The following is a 26,547-nucleotide window of genomic DNA, read 5'->3' as shown; positions in this document are numbered from 1 at the left end:
ACATCACCTGCCCCTCCCCCTTTTATGTGGAGCCAAGGGGGCCCCAAAGCTTCCATATGAGTAATACTGCCAAGAAGCCTCTGGCTTCAATTTTTCATCTTTTTTTTTGGGGGGTGGTGGTGGGCGTTGAGTGTGGGCCAAGCAAGGCTCTGCCATCCATGGAGCTCCCTCAGTGCTGTCCATGGTGCTCCCATGTTGTGCCTCTCCCCAACACACAGCCGAATGCATAAAAAGGCCCGTGCTCTACCCCCTTAGCTATCTCTTGGCACCGTGGAGATTTTTTTTTCTTTCTCCCACCTCCCATCTCTGGACCCCTAAAGACCTCACTGTCTGACGAACAGTAGGTGCACAGTAAATATGAGTTGAATGAATCACCAGTCTGAGACAGGTAGCTTGCCCGGCGAGAAAAAAGCTTATTAAAGGTCGTATTTCTTTCTTTCTTACATAAAGGTGAGGTGACTATAAGCTTCCCAGCGCGGGGGTCAGAGGACTCCCTCTGTTGCTCCCACTTTTGGGGCCTGGAGGGTCGGCAGGTGCTGGGGCCCCGCTTGGGTCCCTCTGCGGCAGCGCGGGGCCTCTCCGGGGACCGGTGCTCACGGGTCGCCGGCTCCCAGGTGCCGCCCGGGGTGGGGGGGGCGTTCAGGGTGGTGGCCCGTCGAGTCCCCCTCCTGTGCTAGCTGTGGGTCGGGAAGGAGACGCCCGGGGCGCTTTCCTAGTTATTGTTAGAGGGTAGCTGACAGCCCCCTTAGGGGGGCGGGGAGCCCGGGCATGCGGGCGGGGGCTCCTGGGGCCTCTGCGCTCGCTCCCGCCGGCCGGGGGTTCTGCGCGGCCCCGGCGGCGCTCTGAACAGCTGCGGCCGCGTCCTCAGCAGCTCGCGGCACTCGGCGGGGACCTGCGCGGTGGGGGTGGGGCGAGCCGGCCGGGGAGGGGAGCGGGAGCGGGAGCGGGAGCCGGGCCCGGGCGGGCGGGAGAGAAGGGGCGGGGAGCGCGCTCCTGCGGCGGCGGCGGCCGTCCTCATCCCGGCGTCCCAGGGCTCCAGTGCTCGCCGGGCTTCGCAAATGGCTAGTCCCGCTCTCGGTCTGGAAGCTCTTCAGCCCCTGCAGCCGGAGCCGCCCCCCGAGCCCGCTTTCTCGGAGGCGCAAAAGTGGATCGAGGTAAGTGCGGGGGCTTGACGGGAGACCTGGCAGGGGCTCCCCGGAGGCAGCGACCTGCAAGCCCAGGGGCGAAAGGTTCAGCCCCCTCCCCCCTCCTTTCGCCTGGTGCTCCGGGTCCCCAGCTGGGGCCTGGGGCGAGCTTGGCTCCTCTGGCGCCTCGGCACTGGAGGCAAATGGGGCAACTGCAGTCTGTCGGTGCGCTCCAAGGGTCGGGTCGGGGGGCGGCAGCGGCCCCCCGAGCCTCCATCCCTCTGCCCGCCGGCCGCGCAAATCTCTGCTCGCACGGCTTCCGGGCGCTTCCAAGCGCAGCGCCATGCGAGGTGACACGCTGCAAAGGCGCTGGCGGCGCGAACCCCCATCGTCCTTGCGGTAGTGGAGGGTGTGTGTGAGTGTGTGAGTGTGTGAGTGAGAGAGAGAGAGAGAGAGAGAGAGAGAGAGAGAGTGTGTGTGTGTGTGTGTGTGTGTGTGTGTGTGTGTGCGCGCAGCTCCGGGCCCCACATCCCGCCTCCTGACCCCTCTCCTCGCCCTTCGGGAGCGCAGTTGACAAAATCTCCACAGACGCTCACCGCTCCTCCGTCCCGCCCCCCCAACCTCCGACTGTTCCTGGAGCCTGGGCAGGTGCAATGCGGGTGCAGTGCTCAAGGCCCGGGCGCCTGCAGGACCCACCTGCGGACCTGCCATCCGCATAGACGTGGCCCAGTCATTGGCAGCTCCCGCTCCATACTAGAGGCGGCGGGGCGAGTTTCCAGGTGCCGGCTGCCGGCCCCGGTGGCGTATCTCACTTCTTAAATGACTCGGTGGCAGGCCAGGGAAATCAGTGGAGCTCTGGGCAGAGAGCTGGAAGCGCAGGCCGGGCGATCCTGATTCTCGATGTCTATCTGTAGACGCAGCTAGGTGGCCTGCAGGTCCGAAATGATGCGTCTACAGGGGGCCAGGATACTTGGAGGGCGTGATGGGGGAGGGGGCTTCAGTGACAACTCTCCTTACCTGGTAGTTCAAAGATCGGAATGTGTCGCAAAAGTAATGACAGAGCATCCCGTGAATCCTCTTATTACACAGATTGGCACTTTAGTGACACCCCTCCTTTCCTGAGTGCCACTGCAGGTCTAGGACCTGCTCAGCTGCCTCTCCCTTCCACACCACCCCACGTTGCTGATTTCTCGATTTATGAGCCCTGCACCTGTCAGTGTTAACTTGCCACATGCAAGCAAGAGTGTTAAGCATAGTTGAGACACATGTATTTATAAAGAGCGACGTGGATGGTAGTGTAGTGGCTAAAGCGTTGGACTTCCAAGCATGAAGTCCTGAGTTCTATCCCTAGTATTGCATGGACCTGAGTGATGCCACCTCTCATTAATAGATTAACATATATTTTAAAAAGAACATTAAACTTGAGGTCCTGTTGCTAAGAGCCCCATGTTTATCTCATCGTTTGTTATCTGGTGGCTAAATGAAGAGAAAAAGCCCTTGCCTTCTTGTTTTGGGTGTGTGGTGGCAGTGGCTGGGGTTGTGACAGGTGCGTTTTCTTAGTTGCACACTTGGGCTTCCAGAAAGCACAGGAGACATTTGTAGTCACTAGCTTAGCTGAGATGTGGGGAACTATTTATTTATCTATTTATTTATTTTTCAGGTTCTCGACCTTTAAAATTCTCCAGCGACTTTGGTGGTGGATGGTTGCAAGGAGAGATTGTGATTTATTTCCAGATTTTTAAAATTTTATTTTATTTGATAGAGCAGAGAGAAATGGAGAGGGAGTTGGAGGGAGAGAGAACGACAGAGACACCCACAGCACTACCTCACCACTCATGAAGCTTCCCCCCACCACTGCAGGTGGGGACAGGGGCCTTGAATCTGGGTCCTTATGCCTGGTAACATGTGGACTCAACCAAGTACACTGCCACCCAGCCCCTGTTCCCAGTTTTTCATTTGTTACATTGTCACACTCTGTTTAGAAGATCCATTGTGGCATCTGTGATATAGTCAGGGAAATGCACAATTCTTCGTGTCCACCTCCAGGAATTCTGACCTGTGTTTCTACCACTGTGACAAAACACAAACAAATGGGGTGGTGGTCGTGGTGGTGGTGGTTCCATAAGAAAGCAAAGCCCCACTACACCCTATAGATAGTTTGGCATGGCTTCTGGTGCTTTACCTTGAGCATCAGTTTGAGAGTGTGGCAGTCTTAATGGGGAGGGGTGTGCCGGGCTCTAGGACTGGGCAGCCCTGGTGCTGGCTCTCCTGTGCATTATTCAAGGGGCCTATCTGCTTTCAGTAGTGGAGTTGGATTTCTCAGAAAGGAGAGCTTCCCCTTCCAGGCTGTATAAAAAGGTATTTGCTCCAAAGTGACATCAAGACCCCCCTCCCCCAACCTTTCCCCCTTTCCTTCCAGGGGCGCCCTTTTGAAATGTAAATGTCGCTCCAGCAAAGCAGAGGAACCCAGGAGCTGTAACAGATGGTTTTGCAGTGCAGTTGCCCAGTGAACAAGGATTCCTTGGCTAATATAGCAATAATACAGCCCTTAGTGCAGGCTAAGTCCCCAGGGGATGGCTATCCTGACACAATTGCCTCCCCTTTAGGATCCCCATTGTCTGCGGCAACATCCTCATTGGTAGGCCTTTGTTTTCCACTTTTGTTCAGTTGGCGATTAAATTTCCCACAGGTTTCCCTCCCTCCCCCTTTGGAGTAGTTAGGAATTTTACCCTTTCAGGAAAAATAAAACAAAGCAAAACAAAACACCCTCTTGGGTACAGCAGGTTAATAAACAGAGTTTGCAATGTTAGTTCTCTGTCTTCTTTGAGATGGGGGCTGGTGAGAAAAGTTCATCTTCAGTAAAGATGCAAGGAGCAAGCTCTTTGAGATAAGTTGTTAGTGAGGAATTTCACACCCATTGCCTTGGCTGTTTGAGCACCCGGTTACGGGGCAGGAAGCGGGTGGCCTGCGAACCCTGCTCCCACCTCACTCCACCCACCAGCTTCTGTCTTAGCTAGCAAAGGCAAAAGTCCTACTGGAGGTCATGGGCCATGCGGAAAAGGCTTAGTGACACTTTCAGTGACTTTTTATAGCTGTCAGAGCTGGCTGGCTAACTGTCTTAGTGGAGGTTTGGGGTGAGTCCTAAAGGAAACAGCTTTAAGCATCAGCCCTGCTACTAGTGGGCGGGGCCTGCCTAACTTCCTTCCACCTTTCTTCCCTAAGTAAAGAGGCAGTAAGCATAGCCCAGTTTTGTCAAGTCCAGAATTCAGAGCTGAGCATCCTGGCTTGGAATGCTGGGTTTAGCACCTTGCAAGCTGCATTTCCTCTCCTTTTAGCTCTAAATATTTTCTTTGAAGTATAGCTCTAGATAACAGATTGTTGTTAAAGCAACTACAAAATGAGGATACTAATAATAACCTACCTCAAAGGAATGTTGTAAGGATTAAACTAATTAATATATTTCAGATGCTTACAGTAATACCTAGTACTTAGGGAGTTCCATATATGTAATGATTAATATTACTTTATTAAGCGGATATCTGGACTAGAAGTTTAATAGATGCTATGTATTGTTCTTGAATTTGTATCAGAAGAGGTTTAGGAACTAGCCGCTGGGCAGTGGCACACAGGGTGAGTACATACACACCATGTGCAAGGACCTGGGTTCAGGCCTCTGGTCCCCACCTGCGGGGGTGGGGGGCTGGGGGTTTCATGAGTGGTGAAAAAGGTGCCGTTTCAGGAGTTGGGCTGTAGTGCAGCGGGTTAAGCCCACGTGGTGTGAAAGCGCAAGGACTGGTGCAAGGACCAGCGCAAAGACCGGCTTAAGAATCCCGGTTTGAGCCCTCGGTTCAAGCCCCTGTCTCCTCACCTGCAGCGGGTTAAGTGCAGGTGGCGCAAAGCACAAGGACTGGCGTAAGGATCCCGGGTTCCAGCCTCCAGCTCCCCACCTGCAGGGGAGTCGCTTCACAAGCGGTGAAGCAGGTTTGCAGGTGTCTATCTTTCTCTCCCCCCCTCTGTCTTCCCTCCTCTTTCCTATCTAACAACATCATCAACAACAACAATAATAAAAAAACAAGGGCAACAAAAAGGGAAAATAAATAAATATTAAAAAAAATTTGTAAAAAAAGGTGTCTTTTTTCTTCTCCCACTCTATTTTCCCCTTCTCTCTCAATTTTTCTCTGTCCCATCAAATTAAAGAATAATAAATACATATTTAAAAATATATTCAGGGAACAGAGAAAAACCTGTAATAACATCCACTTAAAATTATTCTGTTTGTTCATTAAGACTTAGAAAAACCTCAATATCGTCTTAAATATTTAAGTTTAACTCATAGTCTTTGTTACCACGCTCTAAGCAGACTGCTCACTCCTTCTTCTCTTGCAAACAATTCAGTCTTAAATCACTATACAGATATTCATCTGAACTGTTGCAGTGTTTTGTTTACTGAATTATATCAATTTATGCTAGGAAAGAGAATAATCTGTGTTCCTTCCTTTTCCTCCATTCTCACTGCAGTCCATCTGTGTCCATCTGTGTCTCCTCCTTACCACCCTCCTTAAGTTTTCTCTGACGTTATTCATTCAGTTACAAGAGTTTCTTCACAGGTAGGTGATTTTAATATCTTGGTCCCCGCCTGTTCATCATAATATTTATCTGTTCTAATCTGTAGTTTTTCTCTTCAATGCCAAATACTTCCTGGAGAAACAGCTGTCCCTTCAACTTGGTTGTGATTTGAAACAGGCTGTCAAGGCCTTTAGGGACGGGTTGGAAATTTCAGCTCAGCTCAGCTCAGTCGCCTCAACTTGAGTACTTTCTGGATTCCTTGAACTTTAATTAGAATTTGTGGGCTTTGGTGATGAAGATAATCTTACTTGCGACCTAGTCCATTATTTCACCTTATTTGCAAGAAGTACTAGAAAGAACCGGTTCCGAACTTTGTGTTATTCCCTTCAACCCATGTAGAATTGTTTTCTTGTTTCACAGAGACCTGATTTTGAAGACTAAAACCAGGGAGGGTACTCTTAGCTCTCTTTGACTGAAAGATGTATTGTTTGGCACAGGAAAGGTGTAGGAGTAGATCTGGAGAGTCCTAACACTTAGTAATAGCACATATGACTTTTGCAACATTGAATTCTGATTCTCTCTGGGGCGGGGAGCTGGTGATTCTTGCACCTTTTTATTTATTTATTTTCCCTTTTGTTGCCCTTGTTGTTTTATTGTTGTAGTTATTATTGTTGTTATTGTTGATGTCGTCATTGTTGGCTAGGACAGAGAGAAATGGAGAGAAGAGGGGGAGACAGAGACGGGGAGATAAAGATAGACACCTGCAGACCTGCTTCACTCCTTGTGAAGCGACTCCCCTGCAGGTGGGGAGCCGGGGGCTCAAACCGATTCTTGTATATTTTTACTTCAACAAAGCTCAAACTTCACATGTGGCTCTCTGTCATTACATGGGGAACTAGGGAAGAGAAAGAAAACCTTTTCTGTCCCTATCAAGAAAGGAGTAGTGGTCTGAATAGAGATGTAAGTTACAGCAGGCAGCATCTCTTTCACAGTGATGTCTCAGTAGTCCGGCTTGTTTGTACACAAGGATAGCTGTGACATAATGCTGTCATATGGTAGGAGAACAGTGAAGTTTCACAGATGTGGGGGAATGGGAGGTGAAATGAGAGTTAGAGCTGGCACTTCTTGCACCAGCATCTCCCTGGAAACCTGGTTTACATCAAGTGGTCTTCAAGCAGGTGCACTGAGCTCTGACCCCCAGGAAGGGGTTGGATGGAGCTTGTGTTCTCAGCAACTGGACCTCTTGGCTCCCTGCTTTCTGTTGGTGGATGACAATGGGACCGTGATGTTGACATCTGGCTGTGATTCTGTGGGTGGCAGTCAGTGCTGGGTGGGACTAGGCGGCTCCTCTAACTTGTTCTGGCAGCATCTCTTTTTGCTTTGAACCATTCTGAGATTTAAAAGTACCCTGGATAGGGGGTATCATGATAACGATAATGATGGTAATGAAGCTGATGCTTGTGATGATAAACGCTGGTATTTATTGAATGCTTACTGTGTGCCAGGAGCTGGATGAGAAAGTCTGTGTGTGTGCACTCATTCCTTATAAAAAGGCACTATTGTCCTCCGCCTTGAAAGACTGGGGAAATTTGCGGTCTGAGATCAAATATTGTCCAGACTTACAAATAAGTGCCTAAACTAGTACTTGGTTTAAGAATCATTTCTTTGCTCTTTCTTTCTTTGGACCTAGGACCTCTTTTTCACTCATACAGATGGGGGTGGGAGAGAGAAAAAGAGAGAGGGAAAAGAAGAGGGAGGGAAGGAGGGGAAGAAGAGAGAGAGAGAGAGAGAAACCATATCACCAAAATTTTGTCTAATTCCATAGCACCTCCATGTGGTGCTGGGTTTGAAAACTGGGCCATCTTATGATGAAGCACACATCCTACTAGGTGAACTATCTCTTTGGACCTTAAGTATCTTTTCTTGACTTTCCCAAGTTTATATACATATATGTACACACACACACACACAGACACACACACACAGACACACACACACAGAGACACACACACAGACACACACACAGAGACACACACACACAGACACACACAGAGACACACACAGACACACACACAGACACACACACACAGAGACACACACACAGACACACACACAGAGACACACACACAGACACACACACACACACACAGACACACACACAGACACACACAGAGACACACACACAGACACACACAGACACACACACACAGACACACACAGACACACACATACAGACACACAGACACACACACACAGACACACACACAGACACACACACACACACAGACACACACACAGACACACACACACACACAGACACACACACAGACACACACACAGACACACACACACACACAGACACACACACACACAGACACACACACAGACACATACACAGACACACACACAGACACACACAGACACACACACACAGACACACACAGACACAGACACACACACAGACACAGACACACACACACACACACACACAGACACACACACAGACACACACACAGACACACACAGACACACACAGACACACACACACACACACACACACACACACAATCTGGGCTGTTTGTTGACTAGCAGCCCTTTTTCTCTGATTCCTTATCTTACTTCCCACATTTAGGATCACATGTAAAAGTTCTGTTAGGTCTGAGCTTCCACTTTCTGTAACCCTATAGATGCTTCCTTCTGCTCCCCTTCCCCATATGTGGAGGCAGGATGTAAATTTCAGAACCCTAGACTGACCGCCCCCCTTCACTGTCCTCCTCCCACCCTGCCACCCCAGCCTGTCTCTTCCACCTAAATGATCAGCCTAGTGTTAGAGTGGTAGGAAACCAAGTAGGCGGTGCTGTCAAGGACCTTGAGAAGGAGAATCAGTCCCTGACCTTTGCGTGATGCCTGTAGACCTCATGTAGCTAGGGCAGAACTGGGCATTGAATACAGTTCAGGGCTGCTCGAATCCAGTTTCTATTTCCTGTTGTTATTGTTTCAGCTTCAGTCCCCCACTGAAGTTTTATCAGGGCAAAAGACCAGTAGGAAGTAATTTGTCTAAAAAAATTTTTTAAGCATGCTGGCCCATTATCATGTGATTTCTTAAGACACACATACACGTGTGTGTATCTACGTTTATAAATTCTATATCATTATTATTTTGCTACTTATTCATTTTAACATTTTAATGGGGCTGCTGCTGGTGGTGGTGGTGATGGTGGTGGTGGTGGTTTACTGTACAGTTATTGACATGTAGATACCACTTCTTCTCTCCCCATGAAAGGTGTCTGTAAAACACTCTTGCTCCTCAGTGCCTTTGCTACCATCACACGTGCATTCTGGATGATCTCACTCACAGGCATAACTTAAGAAACAAGGAAGAAAGGGAAAACAGAAAGAATATTTTCTGTCTGTGGTGTCAGAGAACATCTAATAATGGGCCTCTGGAGTTTTATCTTTAATGCCTTTTCATGGGAGGTATGAATAAATGCACGGTCTGTGTATGCTTTTAACATTTTCTAAATACTTTAGCTTCCTCAGAGTTTGGGTAAGGCCCTAGCACTTGTGTGGATTGTTTTGTTTTCTTCTCCAAGTATGGACATGGAGGAATATCCCTTCTGGTGCTGAGGTGTTTGAGTGCTGTTGGAACATCAGCCAGAGACCTTTATCACAGCTCCTTCACCTTTACCTGAGAGTCCCCCAACTGGATAAGATCTCACCTGGGAACAGTTTTGTTACTGAGTTCAGCCAAGAGGCAGGGCCTTCCAAGAGCTGAGGTTGGCAGGCTCTCCCTCAGTTCTCTTGGCCCCATCCCTCAGCATGCAAGGGGCTGAGCAAAGCTCTGTGGCTTCTGGGAATCATGGCTAGGAGTGGGCACCCCTTGCCCACATTCCAGTTCAACCATTATCATGTTGGCCCTGATTACCATGATTGAGGACTGAATCACTTAACACCAGTTGAGTTTTAAAAGTTATTTATTTATTTATTTATTTATTTATGAGAGGGAAATGGAAAGACACCAGAGCTCTGGTCAGCTCTGGTTTATGGTAGGGCTGGGGATTGAACCTGAGACTGTGGAACTTCAGGCATGAGAGTCTTTTTGCATAACCATTATGGTATCTTCCCAGTTCAGCACCAATCCACAGTTGATTTTTGATGGAACAGCTCTCATTGGATATAGTTCTTTCCATGCCCAGTTTACTATCCTGTGGTTTCAAAAAAAATAATAAATGTGTGACATAATTTTGTAGTCCTTCTCATTTATTCCTAAGGACACAATCATGTGTTTATCTTTGAAGCAAGAGAAAGGTATTGGATATGACCTTTTGTAGGGAGGGAGGGATGATTGGGTGGGCAAAAGAGTGACAGAAATACAATTTGAATAGGGAAAGGAAAAGAGAACAGGAGAATAGTAAAAATAACCCAAGCTAGAGGGTAACTGGGTGATATAGGAAATACAGTAGTTAATTTAAAAAAAAAGTTATTGGAAACACTTCTGCCAGGATATGAGGAGATAGCCTGTCTCGTTGCAAGGAAGAGTGATGTCATGGAATTCTTTGTTTGGAAAAATTCCATGTTTGCAATGGTGAAAACAACACTCCCAGTAATCTGTCCTCATGCATCATGACAGGATGGCCATAGTATCTTGGGCATAATGGGAAAAAGTGAGGTAATGCCATTATGTAGCACATACCAAAGAAATGTCTTAGCTGCTATCTTTCCCCTTCAAACTTATGCTGTCTGAAAAAACAAATTCTTCTACTTATTCTGGAAACTTAAGAATAAAATGTTGGTAGGTGCTGGTCAGCAGTGCATCTGGTCATCTGGTTAAGTACATATCTCACCATGCACAAGGGCCCAGGTTCGAGCCTCTGATTCCCACCTGCAGCAGGGAAGCTTCACGAGTGGAAAAGCAGGTTTGCAGGTTTCTCTCTTTCTCTCTCCCTCTCTGTCCCCTCATCCCCTCTCAGTTTCTCTCTATACTATCCAATTAAAAAAAAAGAATCAAATGTTGGTTAGGCTGAGGGTACTGCATGCTGCTACTGCTCTGTATCCTGCTTGTGTCAGTTACTCTAGTGTAGGTAATACAGGACCCAGGCTTCCTCCTGCTAACTGGTAGAAATTTGGGACACTCCCCACTCACCCACCCCTAAACAGTCCATTAGGCAGCCATCTAAGAATAGACCCACATTCATTTTCTTTAATTTTTTTTAATCTTTATTTATTGGATAGGGACGGCCAGAAATTGAGAGGGAAGGGGAGACAGAGAGGGAGAGAGACGAAAAGACTCCTACAATGTGCTTCACCACTCTTGAAGCTTTCCCCCTGCAGGTAGGGACCAGGAGTTCAAACCTGGGTCCTTGAGCATTGTAGCATGTGCACTCAACCAGGTGTGCCACCACCTGGTCCCACATTCATTTTCTTAATAAAGGTCGAGGGCAGAAGGCCTTGTGGTTCTTTTATTTTCATGACCCAGTGATGCTATAGAAAAAGTCCTCAGTTTTATTTTTTCATATCAGGCATGCACACTAAGTAGAGAATTAAGAGTATACTGTTTTGATCAATATATAGTTCTTTTTGCCTCCCCTAAAAATGTTTCTTAAAGTGATATTCAATCTGTTATTTTATGCTAGTGGGAAATTGAATGAAGGTGAGAATAGATTCAAATGGCTATAAGTAGGAAATTAATTATCTAGGATGCTTAGCTATCTCAATTATTTTTAAATTCACCTCAGTATAAACACTGTATTAGTAGTGAGAATAAGCATCGATATGAGTAATTTTCAATGAATTTTAAAATCTATTTCCTGAAAAGTGTTTACTAAGCTCTATGAATTTTCCAGTCCTAGTTCAAAGAACCAGACTTAGCAGGTTAACAAACCAGTGGACAAAGAGGTGGCGTAGAGGACAAATCATTGGATTCTGGAGCACAAGGTCTTGAGTTTGATCCCTAGTATCACATGTGCTAGAGTGATGCTCTGGTTCTCTCTCTCGCTTCCCCCCTCTTGTTAATAAATAAATACATATTTTTTTAAAGAATGAGAAACAGAATAAATGCAATTCCTTCCCTTGTGAAATGCAGACTGTAGTGGAGTGGGGAAGAGCAAGCTTAAACAGTAAATGCATACTTAGAAGTGAGAGAAAGAACGGCTATTGAAGAGGAAAGTCTTTTAGACAAAAACTCAAATTAGTATTTAAATTAAGACCTTTGGAGGGCTCTGAGCCAGAAAATTGGATTGATGATAATTTATTGAGATAAAGGCTTGAATATGTACAGAACATGTGCTGTTGCTATGATCATGCTTTGAAGAAAAAAAGTTTTTGGGTGGTGAAGGAACCTGAGGTAGAAGTCCTATAATACTCTTGCAAGCCATGAAGTGTAGATTTGCATCATTGTGTATGCAGTTCATTTTTTAAGACCAAGAAACAACACTCGTTCAAGAGTAAATGGAAGAGAGGACTTTAGGAGTTATGCTTGAGCTTGGACTCTGGGATCAGAATTGGGACAGGAGAGACTGCACTCCAGCCTGAGGTTAAGAAGATGCATGGGGAGTTGGGTGGTAGCGCAGCGGGTTAAGTGCACGTGGAGCAAAGCGCAAGGACCTGCGTAAGAATCACGGTTCGAGCCTCTCCGCTCCCCGCCTGCAGGGGCGGTCACTTAACAGGTGGTGAAGCAGGTCTGCAGGTGCTATCTTTCTCTCCCTCTCTCTGTCTTCCTCTCCTATCTCCATTTCTCTCTGTCCTACCTAACAATGACGATATCAATACCAACAACAATAATAACTACAACAACAATAAATAAAAAAACAACAAGGTCAACAAAAGGGAAAAAATAAATTTAAAAATATATTTAAAAAGAAGAAGATGGGGAGTTGGGTGGTAGCGCAGCGGGTTAAGCGCACGTGGCGTGAAGCGTAAGGACCGGTGTAAGAATCCGGGTCCCAGCCCCCGGCTCCCCACCTGCAGGGGAGGCCCTTCACAGGTGGTGAAGCAGGTCTGCAGGTGTCTTTCTCTCCCCTCTCTGTCTTCCCCTCCTCTCTCCATTACTCACTATCCTATCCAACAATGGTGACATCAATAACAACTACAACAATAAAACAACAAGGGCAACAAAAGGGAATAAATACATAAATATTAAAAAAAATTATTAAAAAAAGAAGATGCACAGAAACTGTCTGCTTCTCAGTGAGTGAGTGGGGAAATTTTGTGTGACTTTGAGTCTTGACCCACAGATGTTCTCAGATTCAGACACTTGTGCATAAAATCTTCTTTAAGGGGAGTCAGGCGGTAGCGCAGCAGGCTAAGCACATATGGCGCAAAGCGCAAGGACTGACATTAGGATCCCGGTTCGAGCCCCCCGCTCTCCACCTACAGGGGTGTCGCTTCACAAGCGGTGAAGCAGGTCTGCAGGTGTCTATCTTTTTCTCCCCCTCTCTATCTTCTCCTCCGTTCTTAATTTCTCTCTGTTCTATCCAACAACAGCAGCAGCAGTAATAACAATACTAACAGCAACAACAACAATGAAAAAAAAAAAGGCCTCCAGTAGCAGTAGACTCATAGTGCACGCACTGAGCCTCAGCGATAACCCTGGAAACAAAAAACAAAACAAAACAAAATCTTCTTAAAAAGAAAGAAGAAAGAAGGTGGTTTGTAAACTAACAATACCATAAGCCATTCAGCAGTCACTAAATCAGGAGTGGGAAAGCTTTTTCTGCCAAGATCCATTTAGCTCCTTATCTTATCATTTTGGGGCCATATAAAATTACCAACTTAAAAATTAGCACTTGGTGTTGTGAAGAAAAGGTTTCCTGAATTTATTGAATGTTGAGTCCTGCCCATAGTTGGCTAAGCAGTGCCATAACAACTGATATTTCGGGTCAGCATTCTCCATCCCTGCCCTACATGACAAATGATGGAGCTCTGTGACTGAGTTTTCTTTCAACATTTGAACCCACTGTCTCTAGACCCTCCTCATGATCGAACACGGATGCTAGAAGCTCATCATCACATTCGCTTTTGAGGATGTGAGGGGAAGGTGGGGTGGTGGTATGGGTAGTGGATATTCCTCTTGAAATTCTGTTTCTTTTTAATTGCCTAGACTGTTAGTGGTTTGGACACTCCTGATAGCATGGAAGGATGGGGAAGATATTTTTTCCCCTTCCAGGTAACAGTGTTTTAGGTCTGGGCTCTATTTCTGAAGGAGAAGTAGGGAGAAAAATAACTCCTGAGGTAGGGGTGCCCTGAAGTGTGCCTTTCTCACTTCCTCAGGACAAATCCTTTCTGAAAAGAGCTTCCATGTGATTGCCTCTGAGGCAGACTAGACTCCCTGATTCCTCTGAGCCCACTAATCCTTCCTTCCCTGTGCACACTTGACATTTCAGACCCACCTCTGCTACAAACCCCATCCTATTTCACTGTAACGAATACATGTTGCGGGATCTGGTTGATGAGCCCCAGAGCACTAGGGACTGAGGGCTGGGTCTTAGTCACGGTCCCACTCCTCCTCAGTTTCCTCACCTCGATGAAGCCTCACAGCCACAAGACCCACCACTCTAGAGATTTCTCAGTGAGCCTGTGCCCAGCTACAGTTGCCTGATTGGCATATGGAGTCTGCTGTGGCAGAGGAAATAGACTCCCTAGCTGCTCTGACAGGAAGCAAAGTGTTTTTTTTTTTTTTAAGGCTGATTAAAAAAAGCAGTTTACCCAATAGCTGCCTGGAGACAGTCAGTCATTGGATACTTGGGAAGTGAGTCCGCTATTGGCTCCTAGTTGAAGGGATGACTTTGGAGGCCAGTTTTCTCCTGGGGTTGCATTAGGGTTGGCCCTGGGTGCTTAGTGGTTCAGTTTGCACTGCTGGCAAGGAAACATTCCCTTTCTTCCTCTTTTCCTTTTTACTTCCCTTCCTTCTTTCCTTCCTTCCTTTTCTTTTCTTTAAGATACTTTATTTATTTACTTACTTATTTTGGATAGAAATAGAGGGAAATTGAAAGGGAAATGGGGGAGAGAGAAGGACACTTGCAATACTATTTCACTGCTCATGAAGCTTCTTTCCTTCCTGCAGGTGGGGATCAGTGTCTTAAACCTGGGTTCTTTATTTTTTTTAAACATTTTAAACTTTATTTATTTATTTTGAACAGAGACAGAGAGAAATTATGAGGGTAGGTGGATATAGTGCAGAAGAGAGACAGAGAGACACCTGTAGACCTACTTCATCACTCCCGAAGCTTTCCCCCTGCAGGTGGGGACCAGGGGCTTGAACCCAGATCCTTGTGCACTGTAATGTGTGCACTTAAGCAGGTGCGCCACCGCCTGGCCCCCTGGGTTCTTGTTCACTATAATGTGTGTGCTCATCTAGGTGTGCCACTGCCTGACCCCTAAATATTTCCATCGTATAAATAAATCACCCCAATCTGTTCTGAGACTCTGACCATCTTCTCTCCTCACTTGAAGCTACAGTAGGCCACCCTTCTCTCACCTGTAGATCCAGATAGAGCCCACTTCTTACTGTAAGAGAAAGATCAGAGTACATCTGCATCTGGGTTACCTGAAAAAAGAAACAAAACAAACAAACAAAAAAAACAAGCCAGAGTAATTCTTATTATACTGGGTATGTAAGTTCTTGTTATATTTTTAAAAATCTATTTATTTGATAGGAACAGAGAGAAGGTAATAGGGAAGGGTGAGATAGGGAAGGAGAAAGACACTTGCAGCACTGCTTTACCACTTGTGAAGCTTACTCCCTGCAGATGGGGACGAGGGGCTTGAACCTGGGGCCTTACATATTTTACCATATGCACTACCACCCAGTCCCCCAAGTGGTATAGTTTTTTTTTTATATATATATAAGCAATGACTAGCAGGTGGTATTAATAAGTGACTCAGACTATGACTATTGTCATGACCCAGTGGAAATACTGAGGAGTAGCATCCTCTCCACCTTTCCTACAGAAAAATTTCAAAAAGGGGTTTGTGGAGCTCAGTGTTGTCACCACCCAACAGATCAGATTGCTGCCAGTTTCTGAATTAAACATGCAAGATGTCATAAATAGGAGGGGTAGGTGACAAGTGGAAGCTTGACTCATCATTTTGTAAAGAGTTGACAGGATGGGATAGCACAGAGTGATAAAGTTGGTGGTTCAGTGTCAAATAGAAAAAACAATACCTAGCACAGTACAGTTCTGGAGTATAATTCTCATGTGGCCATCTTAGTGTTTGAGTTAATGAGATGATCTCTCTCTTTGTTTCTATCTACCTGCCATGTAGCATAGCACCTGGCATATACAATGTTTTTCAGCAAGCTATATTTTAGGCCCATTTTACAGGTGAGAAGACTGGAACACAAATGTTAACTGTGGAGTCACACAGTCTAAAAGGGACAGAGCTGGGGCTTGGACCCAGGCAGTTTTGTTCTGGAGTTGAGCTTGGTCTAATGACTGCTGTGTTCTAAGAGTGAAGGCAAACTTTAAAAAGGTCATGATCTCAGTTAACTATCCAACCAAACAGATGATCTGTCTGCTCCTTCTCTCTCCCTCCTGTTTCTGTGACAGCTATTCACAGAGCATCTTCTATGCACATGTATCTCTTAGCTGTTAGGGCACAGTTCCACCTCTGTGGCTCCTAAGCACATCCTCTGACATTGGATCCATTTCTGTGGTACTGGATCCCATTCGGTATCTTTAAAGAGATAGGTTTGGGATGATCCCACTCATAAACAGAAGTTGAAAAATAAGAACAGAAGGGAAAACACAGAGCAGACTTGGTCTGGATTTGTTTTATTGCTCCAAAGTAAAGGACTATGGGATAAGAGGGAGTGTTCAGGTCCTGGGGAACATCATGGTGGAAGAGGACCTAGGTGGGTGTTAGAGCATTCTGTGGATATATGGAAAACTAAGAAATGTTACACATGTACCAACTACTGTATTTTACACTCTACTGTAAACCATTAATCCCCCAATAAAGAAAAAAAAAAGATGTTTTGAAAGAAGAATAGAGGATCAGAATAGCCCATAGCCAATGGGTTAGAACTACTTTTATGCCCCTTCTCTGCATCAACTTATTCCCCTTGATTGAGACAAGTTTCCACTCTCTCTAGTCAAATAATCCTAGATATGAGCTCTGTCATTTAAATTATTATTAACGAGGACAGGAAGTGCATGTGCACTTAGTGTGTGAAGCCTTGTGTTCCAGACATTGTGTTAGGTGCTTTATGTTTATCATTGTTTTTTCCCTAAGTAACACAAAGATTAACTGTCCAAGTTCAAATTTCTCTACTGCTCCGATAAGTTTCACTCATGATATGACTAATAGGCAGATGGCTCTGGGGGCTCTGGGCTCTCTGGTAGTGCCTCTCACAGTGGTCTTCATCATGGCTTTTCCATTTGGTACCTTCGGACTGTAGGTCTACATTCAGACCCCTCACCCTGCACAGACTGTTGACTTAACTGAGCAAATACACTTGACCTTGCTGCACTCTGTTTCCATCATGTGAATTATTGCATATGAAATTGAATATGGACATTATGTTTATTAGTAAGGTGAAAATTGAAATAGTTCATGAGAGATTTGTCTTAGCACTTTCATATTTGGGTTTAGTGAATAACAGTAGTTGAAAGCCAAGGTGGCTGGTCACATCAGGGAAGTGTTCACACCTTGTTCTTGCTCTGGGCTCCGTGTAGTTCTGTGCTTACTGAAAGGTCTGATTTTCCTGCTCCTGGTCCAGTGCACTTGGTAGCATCCCAGTACTGCCTGACTTTAGGCTCGGACCATTTCTGGGTCTCCTGGAGAGCCCAGGTCGTCAGGCTGCTTCACCTGTATTGGTGCCACCATGCTATATGATTCAGGCTCTTTACCAAGGGTGTCCTTGAGGGACATTGGTGAGACCAGCAATAGTGAAGATTGGGGTCAGAGATGCCTGAGGATGTGGAAGGCCAGATTTGGCCTTAGGTATATTTTTGTACTTTTAATGAATCCCCCAAATAAATCTCTTCACCTTGATAGATGCTGCTGCCTGTAAAGGAGAGACCTTCCTTTTTAAATTTTTTAATTAATTTATTTAAAAATATATGTATATATACATACACACACACACACACACACACACACACACACACACACACACACACACACACACAAATATATATACAAGACCATAGGCTAAGAGTTCAACTCCACACAATTCCCATCACCACCCATCCCCTCCCTTAAAAGCTTTCCTATTCCTGTTTTTATCTTTCCTTAGTGGGGCAGGGTTCTGGAGAGGTGGGATTCCAGGGTACATTGGTGAGATAATCTGCACAGGGATGTCAGGTTGGCATCATGTTAGCACCTGCAACTTGTTTTCTGAAAAAGCATTAAGTTATACAGATTTATTTTATTTATTTATTTATTTCACAAGAGATGGATAAATTGAGGGGGAAGGGAAAGAGAGGTCAGGGTGGCACTCTGGCACATGCAGTGCCATGGATTGAATTTAGGACTCAAACTTGTGAGTACAGAGCACTACCACTATGCCCATTTTTGACTCAAGGGAGACCTTCTTTATCCAAAGGAGCCTATAGGCATCCCCTCAACCCACACTGGGTGGATATGGGGCTTTTGTTTCTGAGTAGCATGATGCCATGTTATGTTATGCCCTGGGTAACAGGCCACTCAACTTTTCATCAAGTTGGGAATGATATGAGATGTGACTTATTTTTTCATCTTTAGAAGATATGTTTATCAGAGAGAGAGAACAAGAACATCACTTTGGCACATGTATGGGATACCAAGAATTGAACTCAGGACCTCATGATGATAAATCTATTGCTGTAGCCTCCCCACCAGCTTCCAGGCCACTTAAATAAAAAATAGTCTGTGTAGTACTTGTAAAAATATATACAGATACAGAGAGGTAGTTAAAGAGATTATAGCATGGAAGTTTCCTTCAATATAGTGGAGGCCTGGCTTGATTTGGGTCACACATAGAACAGAGCAGTGCACTATCCAAGTGAGCTATTTTTTGCAGGCCCTGCTTAGTATTTTTTCAAAGTTTTGACCATTTCAATTAGCATTCTGATGGTTGCAACCAACAGAAATGCAACCTAAGTTGACTTTAGAGGAAAAAAAATATGTTCTGTCATTTTATTAACAGTGTGGAGATGTAAATCCTATTTTAGACAAGGCTGACTCAGCAGCTCAGTGCTAAGGACAGAGGTTTTCTGGGTTTTATTTTTTTAATATTTATTTATTTGTTGTTATTGATGTTACTGTTATTGGGTAGGACAGAGAGAAATGGAGTGAGGAGGGGAAGACAAAGAGGGGGAGAGAAAGATAGACAGCTGCAGACCTGCTTCACTGCTTGTGAAGTGACTCCCCTGCAGGTGGGGAGCCGGGGGCCCGAACTGGGATCCTTACTTCAGTCCTTGCACTTTGCGCTACCTGCGCTTAACCTGCTGCACTACCATCCGACTCCCGGTTTTCAGGGTTTTATAAATGTGCTGTGTATTGTGTGTCTTTGTGTAGAGAATGCACACCTGCCTCACCTCATCACAGAAAGGCCAGGCTTTTCTGTGTAATGGCTGACTGGGCAAGAGCACTTTTGATCTTTGTAGTCTCTTTCCACTCTCTGGGCAGAGAAAGGCACACGGTCCTCACTCATGATCACCAAGGGAACATACAAGTTGCTCAGCTCTAGCCAGCCAAGGTTCATACTGTCCTTTCCATTCCAAAGGTTGAAGTGCCACCTAATAGCTGAAGTGGCAAATTCCCTAAAGGAGATGCTGAGGAGGCCAACATTTTATTTAAGTAAAATAATATGTTGGAATTTCATATGTGAATGGTAACACAATAGAGAAAAGCAGGGAATAGTAATAATAATAATAACAACAATAAAACAACTCAGAATAGTCTCAATAGTTTTGTTTTATTCCTATTTTTTATTTTATTTTTAAAAAATATTTATTCCCCTTTTGTTTTTTATTGTTGTAGTTATTATTGTTGTTATTAATGTCATTGTTGTTGGATAGGACAGAGAGAAATGGAGAGAGGAGGGGAAGACAGAGAGGGGGAGAGAAAGATAGACACCTGCAGACCTGCTTCACCGCTTGTGAAGCAACTCCCTTGCAGGGGGGGAGCCGGGGTTCGAACCGGGATCCTTACGCCAGTCCTTGTGCTTTGCGCCACCTGCACTTAACCCGCTGTGCCACAGCCCAACTCCGAAGACCTACATTTTTATTCCTATTTTTATGACTAGGTAAGAATTATATGTAGAGGTATCATTGAATGTCAGGTATACAACTCTGCACCTAACTGGTTGAACTATGGGTGAAACTACAAATGAATGAGTCAGATTGTTTATGGAATACTGATTAAAAAGTAATAAAGCTCAGTAGTAAAAACCCCTAAACAATCTGGTTACAACAATAGGCAGAGAAATTGAATATTTTTTCAAAGAAGACATAGGTGGCCAACAGGTGCATGAAAAGTGCTTAGCTTCACTAATTACTAGAGAAAGGCAAATCGAAAGCACCATGAGATAGCCCCTCACATCTTTCGGAATGCTTGTTACCAAAAAGACAAGAGACAGCATGTTGACAAAAATGAGGAGAAAAGGAAACCCTTATGCACTCTTGGTGTGAATGTAAGTTAGTGCAGCCACTATGGAAACCAGTTGGGTGTTTCCTCGACAAATTAAAAATAGATCTACCACATGAGCAAATAATCCCACTCCTGGGCACCTAGTCAAAGGAAATGATAACAGGATGTCAAAGAGGTACCTACAGTCCTTTGTTCACTCTAGCATTAGTCACAGTAGTCAAGATCTGGAAACATTAAATTTTGTCATTGGCTAACTGTATAAAGAAGATGTGATATGAAGTATATACAATAGAATATTCTTCCACATGAAGGAAGAAAACCCTGCCAATTTTGAAAACCTAGATGGACCTTGAGGGCATTGTGCTAAATTGGATAAACTAGATAGTGAAAGACAAAATACTCTGTCACCATGCAATCACTTATATGTGGAATCTATAACTGATATAGATGGGAAGTGGTTGTAGGTCTGTGGATGAAATAGGGAGATATGAGTAAAAGGGTATAGACTTCCAATGGTTGCAACAGTTCAGTCTTAGTGCTGACATATATAGTGGTGGCTATAGTTGATGATAATATAGTATATATTTGTGATTTGCATGCACACACATATGCATATCTACGTATACATACACATACACATATATTTATTGCCTCATTAGAACCCTTTCATAATGTGCTACCTCTATATCAGGTCATTTTGAAAATCTTACAATTTATTAATTAGACTACTGTAAAGGTGAAAGAAAAGTCTATTCTGGGTACTTCCACAAGTCTTTCTTCACAATCAATATATATGTGGAACTTCTTCTTTTTTCCTTTTTTACTAAATTGTAAAATAGGATCTTTGAATCCACATTAGAAATGAATGATGCTAGAACTAGAGTCTGAACTGCTTCTCCTGTTCAATCACAGGCTCCTCAGGTGAGGGTGTGCTTTTTGGAGCTTGAAGCCTAGAAATAGTAAAGACATACAGTTGCTGTGGGTTGGACCTTCCAGGGCTGGAGAATGTGTGGCTCTGATCCCGAGCTCTCCCAGACATGTGGGTGCTTCTAAAAGTGGACCCGGGGCTGGCGCCCACTGATCCCCTGTTTGAGTGACTCAGATTGGCACCGCGCAGCTGCCCAGAGCCAGTGCGGGAAACAGGAGGGTAAAAATAAAACTGGTCAGACAGCTTGGCAACCAGTGGAGTGAGGATACTTCAAAGCTCATTGGTTACTTTTCCTAATTTTTGGTCAGATTTTTTTTTATTTTCTCTCTTAGTCTCTTTCTTTGAAAGGGATATAGCTAGAAGAACATTTTTCTAGGTTTCTTAGACTTGGTAAAATAATTCCATACAGACCCATTTTAAAACAAAGTCTAGGGTGCTATTCAGTACATAGAATATGTTTTTTTGAGTTTAGAACACTTTGCCTTTGACAGTTAGTTATCCCATCATTCAACATTCACACCCTTAATAAGCTTTCTTCACAGACATCTTTTTTTAAAAAATTTTTTATAAAAAGGAAACACTGACAAAACCATAGAATAAGAGGGGTACAACTCCACACTGTTGTTGTTGGATAGGACAGAGAGAAATCGAGAGAGGAGGGGAAGACAGAGAGGGGAGAGAAAGATAGACACCTGCAGACCTGCTTCACTGCTTGTGAAGCGACCCCCCTACAGGTGGGGAGCTGAGGGTTGAACCAGGATCCTTACGCTGATTCTTGCACTTTGTGCCATGTGTGCTTAAACCAGTGAGCTACCTCTCGACCCCCATTTATTTATTTATTATTGGCACCAGGGTTATTGCTGGGGTTCTGTGCCTGCACAATGAATCCACTATTTCCCCCGCCTTTCATTTAATTTGATAGGTCAAAGGGAAACAGAGAGGAGGCAGGAGACAGAGAGTGAGAGAGAAAGAGAAACACCTGCAGACTTGTTTCACTGCTCAAAAAATTTCCCTCTACCTGCTACAGGTGGGGACTGGAGGCTTGAGCCTGGGTTCTTGTGCATGGTAATGTGTATGGTCAACTGAATGTGCCAATGCTCACCTCAACCTTTGCATTTTTAAGATAAACATTCACTAAAACTTGAAGTCTTGGTTCATATCATCGGAAATTTGAAGATTTTGACTCGATTAAGAATTTATTATTTGAGGTCTTGTGCATTCATGAATTTAGCTTTCCAGGCTACTCTCCCTTTCACTCCCAATTCAGTTAGAGACAGGGAGAGAGCGAGAAGTGAGAGACAGACACATCACAGCACTGGAACTTTCGCACTTCTCATATGGTGCTGAGGCTCAAGCCTGGGTTGTACATATGGCAGTGCAGGTGCCCTACCCAACAGGCCATCTCTCCAGCTCCTGAGTTGTTTTCAATTTGATATAAAGGCAGACTCTCGGCTAACAATAGTTCTTTCTCCTCCTGGATGCTGAATGCCCTTTGGCTTTTAATTTTAGCATCTCTGTGGTCTGTAGATTAAAAATTAACACCCCCCCTTTCTCTCTTGCCTCCAACGTCATTGCTAGGTTTCGGTGCTGGCACTATGAATCCATCGCTCCTGGAGGCCATTTTTCCTGTTTTGTGGGATAGGACAGAGAAAAACTGAGAGGGGAGGGGAAGATAGAGAGGGGAAGAGAAAGATAAACACCTGCAGACCTGCTTTACTGCTTGTGAATTGATCTCTCTGCAGGTGGGGGTGGTGGGCTTAAATTGGGATCGTTGTGCAGAATCTTGCACTTTGTAACTATGTGTGCTTAACTAAGTGTGCCACTGCCCAACCCCTGAAAGTTAAATTCTCAAATGTTCTTTGCAATATTAAATATTTATATCTAAAACACATGGGACACATGAAAAATAACTTTAAAAAAAAATAAAATGACCTTAAAATACCCTTGCAGAGACACTTTTCTGCAAAAGATTTTATTTTTTGCAAAAAAAAAAAAAAAGAAATTATCATATTGTTTGGAATAAGAATTCTAAGAATATTCTTGCATGTTCATTCATTAACTTATTCAGTTAGACAAAAATCATGAAGAAACTGCTTGTTGCCATGGGCTACTTTTGGGGGACCTTTGGAAATATACTAGAATTAGATAGTGTGGATGGTTGCACATTTATTTATAATACTTAGTGAAAATACTAAGAAAAATATCTCTGAATTTTGTATTTTAATAGAATGACTTTTATGGTATGTGAATTATATCTGAACAACAACAGAATCTATTAAAAGACTTCCAGTACTCATGTGCTGTTCTCAACCCTCCAGACATGTAAACAAATGCATGAAATTAAAATTTTTAGGTATATATGAATTCTTGGTATGCTGCAGAGTCTAATAAGGAAGCTGCAAACTGTGGCAGAGAACGATAGTTTTAATTTCTACTTACTCTAGATTATAAGGGTTAGCAGAATTAATTCTGCTTCAGCTTCTGGGATAGCTGCATTTGACTCAAGGCTGTGGGTTAGGTCTGCCTCATGTATCTGTTCTTGAACCAGGCTATGTTATCCTCATGGCAAATGAATGACAGGTGCACCAGAGCTCAGTCAAATCATGCAGTGAATTTAAAGTCTCCACTTGCATTCTCTCAATTCACATCCCACTGCCAAAGTAAAGAGCTGTGGCCAAGTTCAAAGTCAGTGGGACAGAGAAAGATACTGTGCAGAATATGGGAGAAGAGTGGGGTGAGTATAGTTAAAACAGCCATCATTTTTTCTGTCAAAGCATTTGGAAACACATCTATGGAGAGTTTGTTTCTAGTCCCAAGGAAGTTAACGTTTCCTTCTGGGTAGAGGTCAACATTTTTGAGGAGATGGGAATTGGGGTGAATCCTGAAAAACGAGCAAGCTCTGTCAGTTGGACTGGGAAGATAAGGACAAGGGATGATTGAAAGTGTTCGAGAAAGTCTCTAGATGTAAAAGCAGCCTGAGCAGAAGCTAGGAGAAAAGAGGGGATATTGCAGAAGCAGGGGGACATTTAAGAATGGCAGGGCTGTTTTGGGAGACAATTGCCAGGAGAGAAGACTATATCAATTTTTGTGTTGGAATAAGAAGGTCTGGGTTCTGGAGTCAGACAACCTGAATTCAGAACTCACCTTTGCCATTTCCCAGCTCTGTGAGCACAGGAAATTTACTTAACCTCTCTGTGCCTTAGTCATCATCTATAAATTGATAAAACTATTTTTGGAATCACCTCAAGAATTGTGACTAGGGTTAAATAGACCAATAGATTATAGGTAAGTGCTCAGTAGGTATTCACTGCTATTACTCTTTTTAATATAGCTTGGAATTTTATCCATCAGAAATAGCAAATAACTGAAAAGCTATGTTTGGGGAAGATGACCTTGTTGGCATCTGAGGGAATGATTATGGTGACTAATACTGAAGGAGGAGAAGTAGAATTGCTGGAGGAATATAGCTAAGAGATGGTATCAGCAGTGGGAGTGTGTGAGAGACATTAAAAAAATTGGGGAGATTAATAGTTTACTGTCAACAGTAAATACAGTTGTTGGAACATGTCTAAAATATCTCATTTTTCTGCAAGACACTCTACCCTCTCCACCTAGATCCTCCTCTACCATCATGCTCCAGGATCTGAACCACCCCCAACACACACCCCAAGAGATGTTAAAAATGTAAAACTGATACAATTTATTGAGTGATGAATGTGAGAGGTGAGAGAAATGGAGAATTTGAGGAAGCCTCCCAAACTTCCAATTAGACAACCAAGTACTATGATTTCCTGAGACAGTGCATTGGAAGAGGAGCCTTTGATATACTCCAAGTTTGGGAAGTATGGTCCTGTGGCTTAAGAGTTAGGAAGACTGCAGTAACTGCTTCCAGTGGTCAGTGTGATTACAGTAATTTAAGACTTGGTGGGAGGTGCAAACACTGCGAGAGTCAGCAGAGATTATTACTCATGGTGCTAGCCAGTGAAGAAGGAAAACAGCAGAAATGGCATGGAGAGGGGTGTAAGGTTGTATTAGGATTTGTTTTGTTTTGTACTCAGGTATGAGAGAAACTTGAACATATTATGCACCTTTGAGAAAGGAGTGGAGGGGGACACACTGATACAAAAACCAGAAGGAATGATTGATAAAACAAGGTTCCTGATACATACAAGAAGGGAGATGAGAGTAGATATAAATGGGAAAAGGAACTCTGTTTGATACTTGTCAAAAGTGACATTTCTCTTAATTCCCTGTTGCTGTGTAATAGGCTAATCCAGCAACTAGAATAGACAAAAAATGTTTTTAAATTTTATTTATAAAAAGCAAACACTGACAAAACCATAGGATAAGAAGGGTACAACTCCATACAATTCCTACCAACAGAACTCTGTATCTCATCACCTCCCTTGATAGCTTTCCTATTCTTTAACACTCTGGGAGTATGGACCCAAGGTCATTGTGGGATGCAGAAGGTGGAAGGTCTGGCTTCTGTAATTGCTTCCTCACTGAACATGATGTTGACAGGTCGATCCATACTCCCAGCCTGCCTCTCGTTGTCCCTAGTTCTGGGGAATCAGAGGTCCAGGACACATTGGTGGGGTTATCTGTCCATGGAAGTCTGGCTGGCATCATGCTAGCATCTGGAACCTGGTGGCTGAAAAGAGAGTTAACATACAAAGCCAAACAAATTGAAGAACAATCATGAACCTAAAGGCTGGAATAGTGCAGGTGAAGAGGTGTGTGGGGGGGGGTGGTCTCCATTTTGTAGAACTCTAGTAACATATTTTAGTTATATTCCAAAGGGCTTGTGGCTATCCTATTTTTTTTCCCCCCTGAGCCTGAAATCTGATACACAGGTGGATCCAAGTTATTGTCTGGGGAGATGATGTCACGGCTGGAAAAAGGACCAGAAAGCAGGATCAGGAAAGAGAGTAGCTCACAAATATGGGAAAGGTGTACAAATATTGTTGACTGTAAACCCCATTGATTTGATGTGACCTAAGGGCCCATATTCAGCTTAGGAGCCTATGTGACCTCTGCATCCCTGTAGATCTGAGCTCATATTTTGTGGTCATGAGTAGGAATGTTCCAAGCTGCCCCAATATCAGGACCCATCTTCCTCAGGTGTGTAGCGTAGAGTATGTTGTCCATCCTCACTTCGGAGGATGGAACATTCTCTACTGTTGTTGATTCAGGTTGAGGGCAAGGTCCTATGGGGGCACACCAAGGGGTCTCTTGTGTTGTTCCTGATAGAAATGACCAATAATAATGGAGAGACGTATATGTTTGAAGTCTAGGCCCATCATGTTTGTTTGGGAATCTCAGGACTCCCCGAATAGGGCCCCAGCTGATGGG

At 44.3% G+C, this 26,547-nt stretch overlaps 1 protein-coding gene across 21 annotated transcripts in view; it reads left to right on the top strand.

The window, feature by feature from the left end:
• The first annotated feature begins 493 nt into the window (after positions 1 to 493).
• LIMCH1 (LIM and calponin homology domains 1) overlaps positions 494 to 26,547 on the top strand; it is a 390,588-nt gene continuing 364,534 nt past the window's right edge. For 5 of the 21 annotated variants that reach the window (XM_060188146.1, XM_060188147.1, XM_060188144.1 and 2 more), the window contains exon 1: positions 516 to 1,154. In XM_060188146.1, coding sequence (XP_060044129.1) covers positions 1,059 to 1,154 — 96 coding nt within the window. In that variant the 5' untranslated portion in view covers positions 516 to 1,058. Of the gene's footprint in view, positions 1,155 to 26,547 lie in introns of all 21 variants that reach the window. The other 16 variants (XM_060188139.1, XM_060188138.1, XM_060188127.1 and 13 more) reach the window with 8 other exon arrangements.

This window comes from Erinaceus europaeus, chromosome 3, assembly GCF_950295315.1.
Source record: "Erinaceus europaeus chromosome 3, mEriEur2.1, whole genome shotgun sequence".
Lineage (NCBI taxonomy): Eukaryota > Metazoa > Chordata > Mammalia > Eulipotyphla > Erinaceidae > Erinaceus > Erinaceus europaeus.
This window is presented reverse-complemented; position numbering and strand designations above follow the sequence as displayed.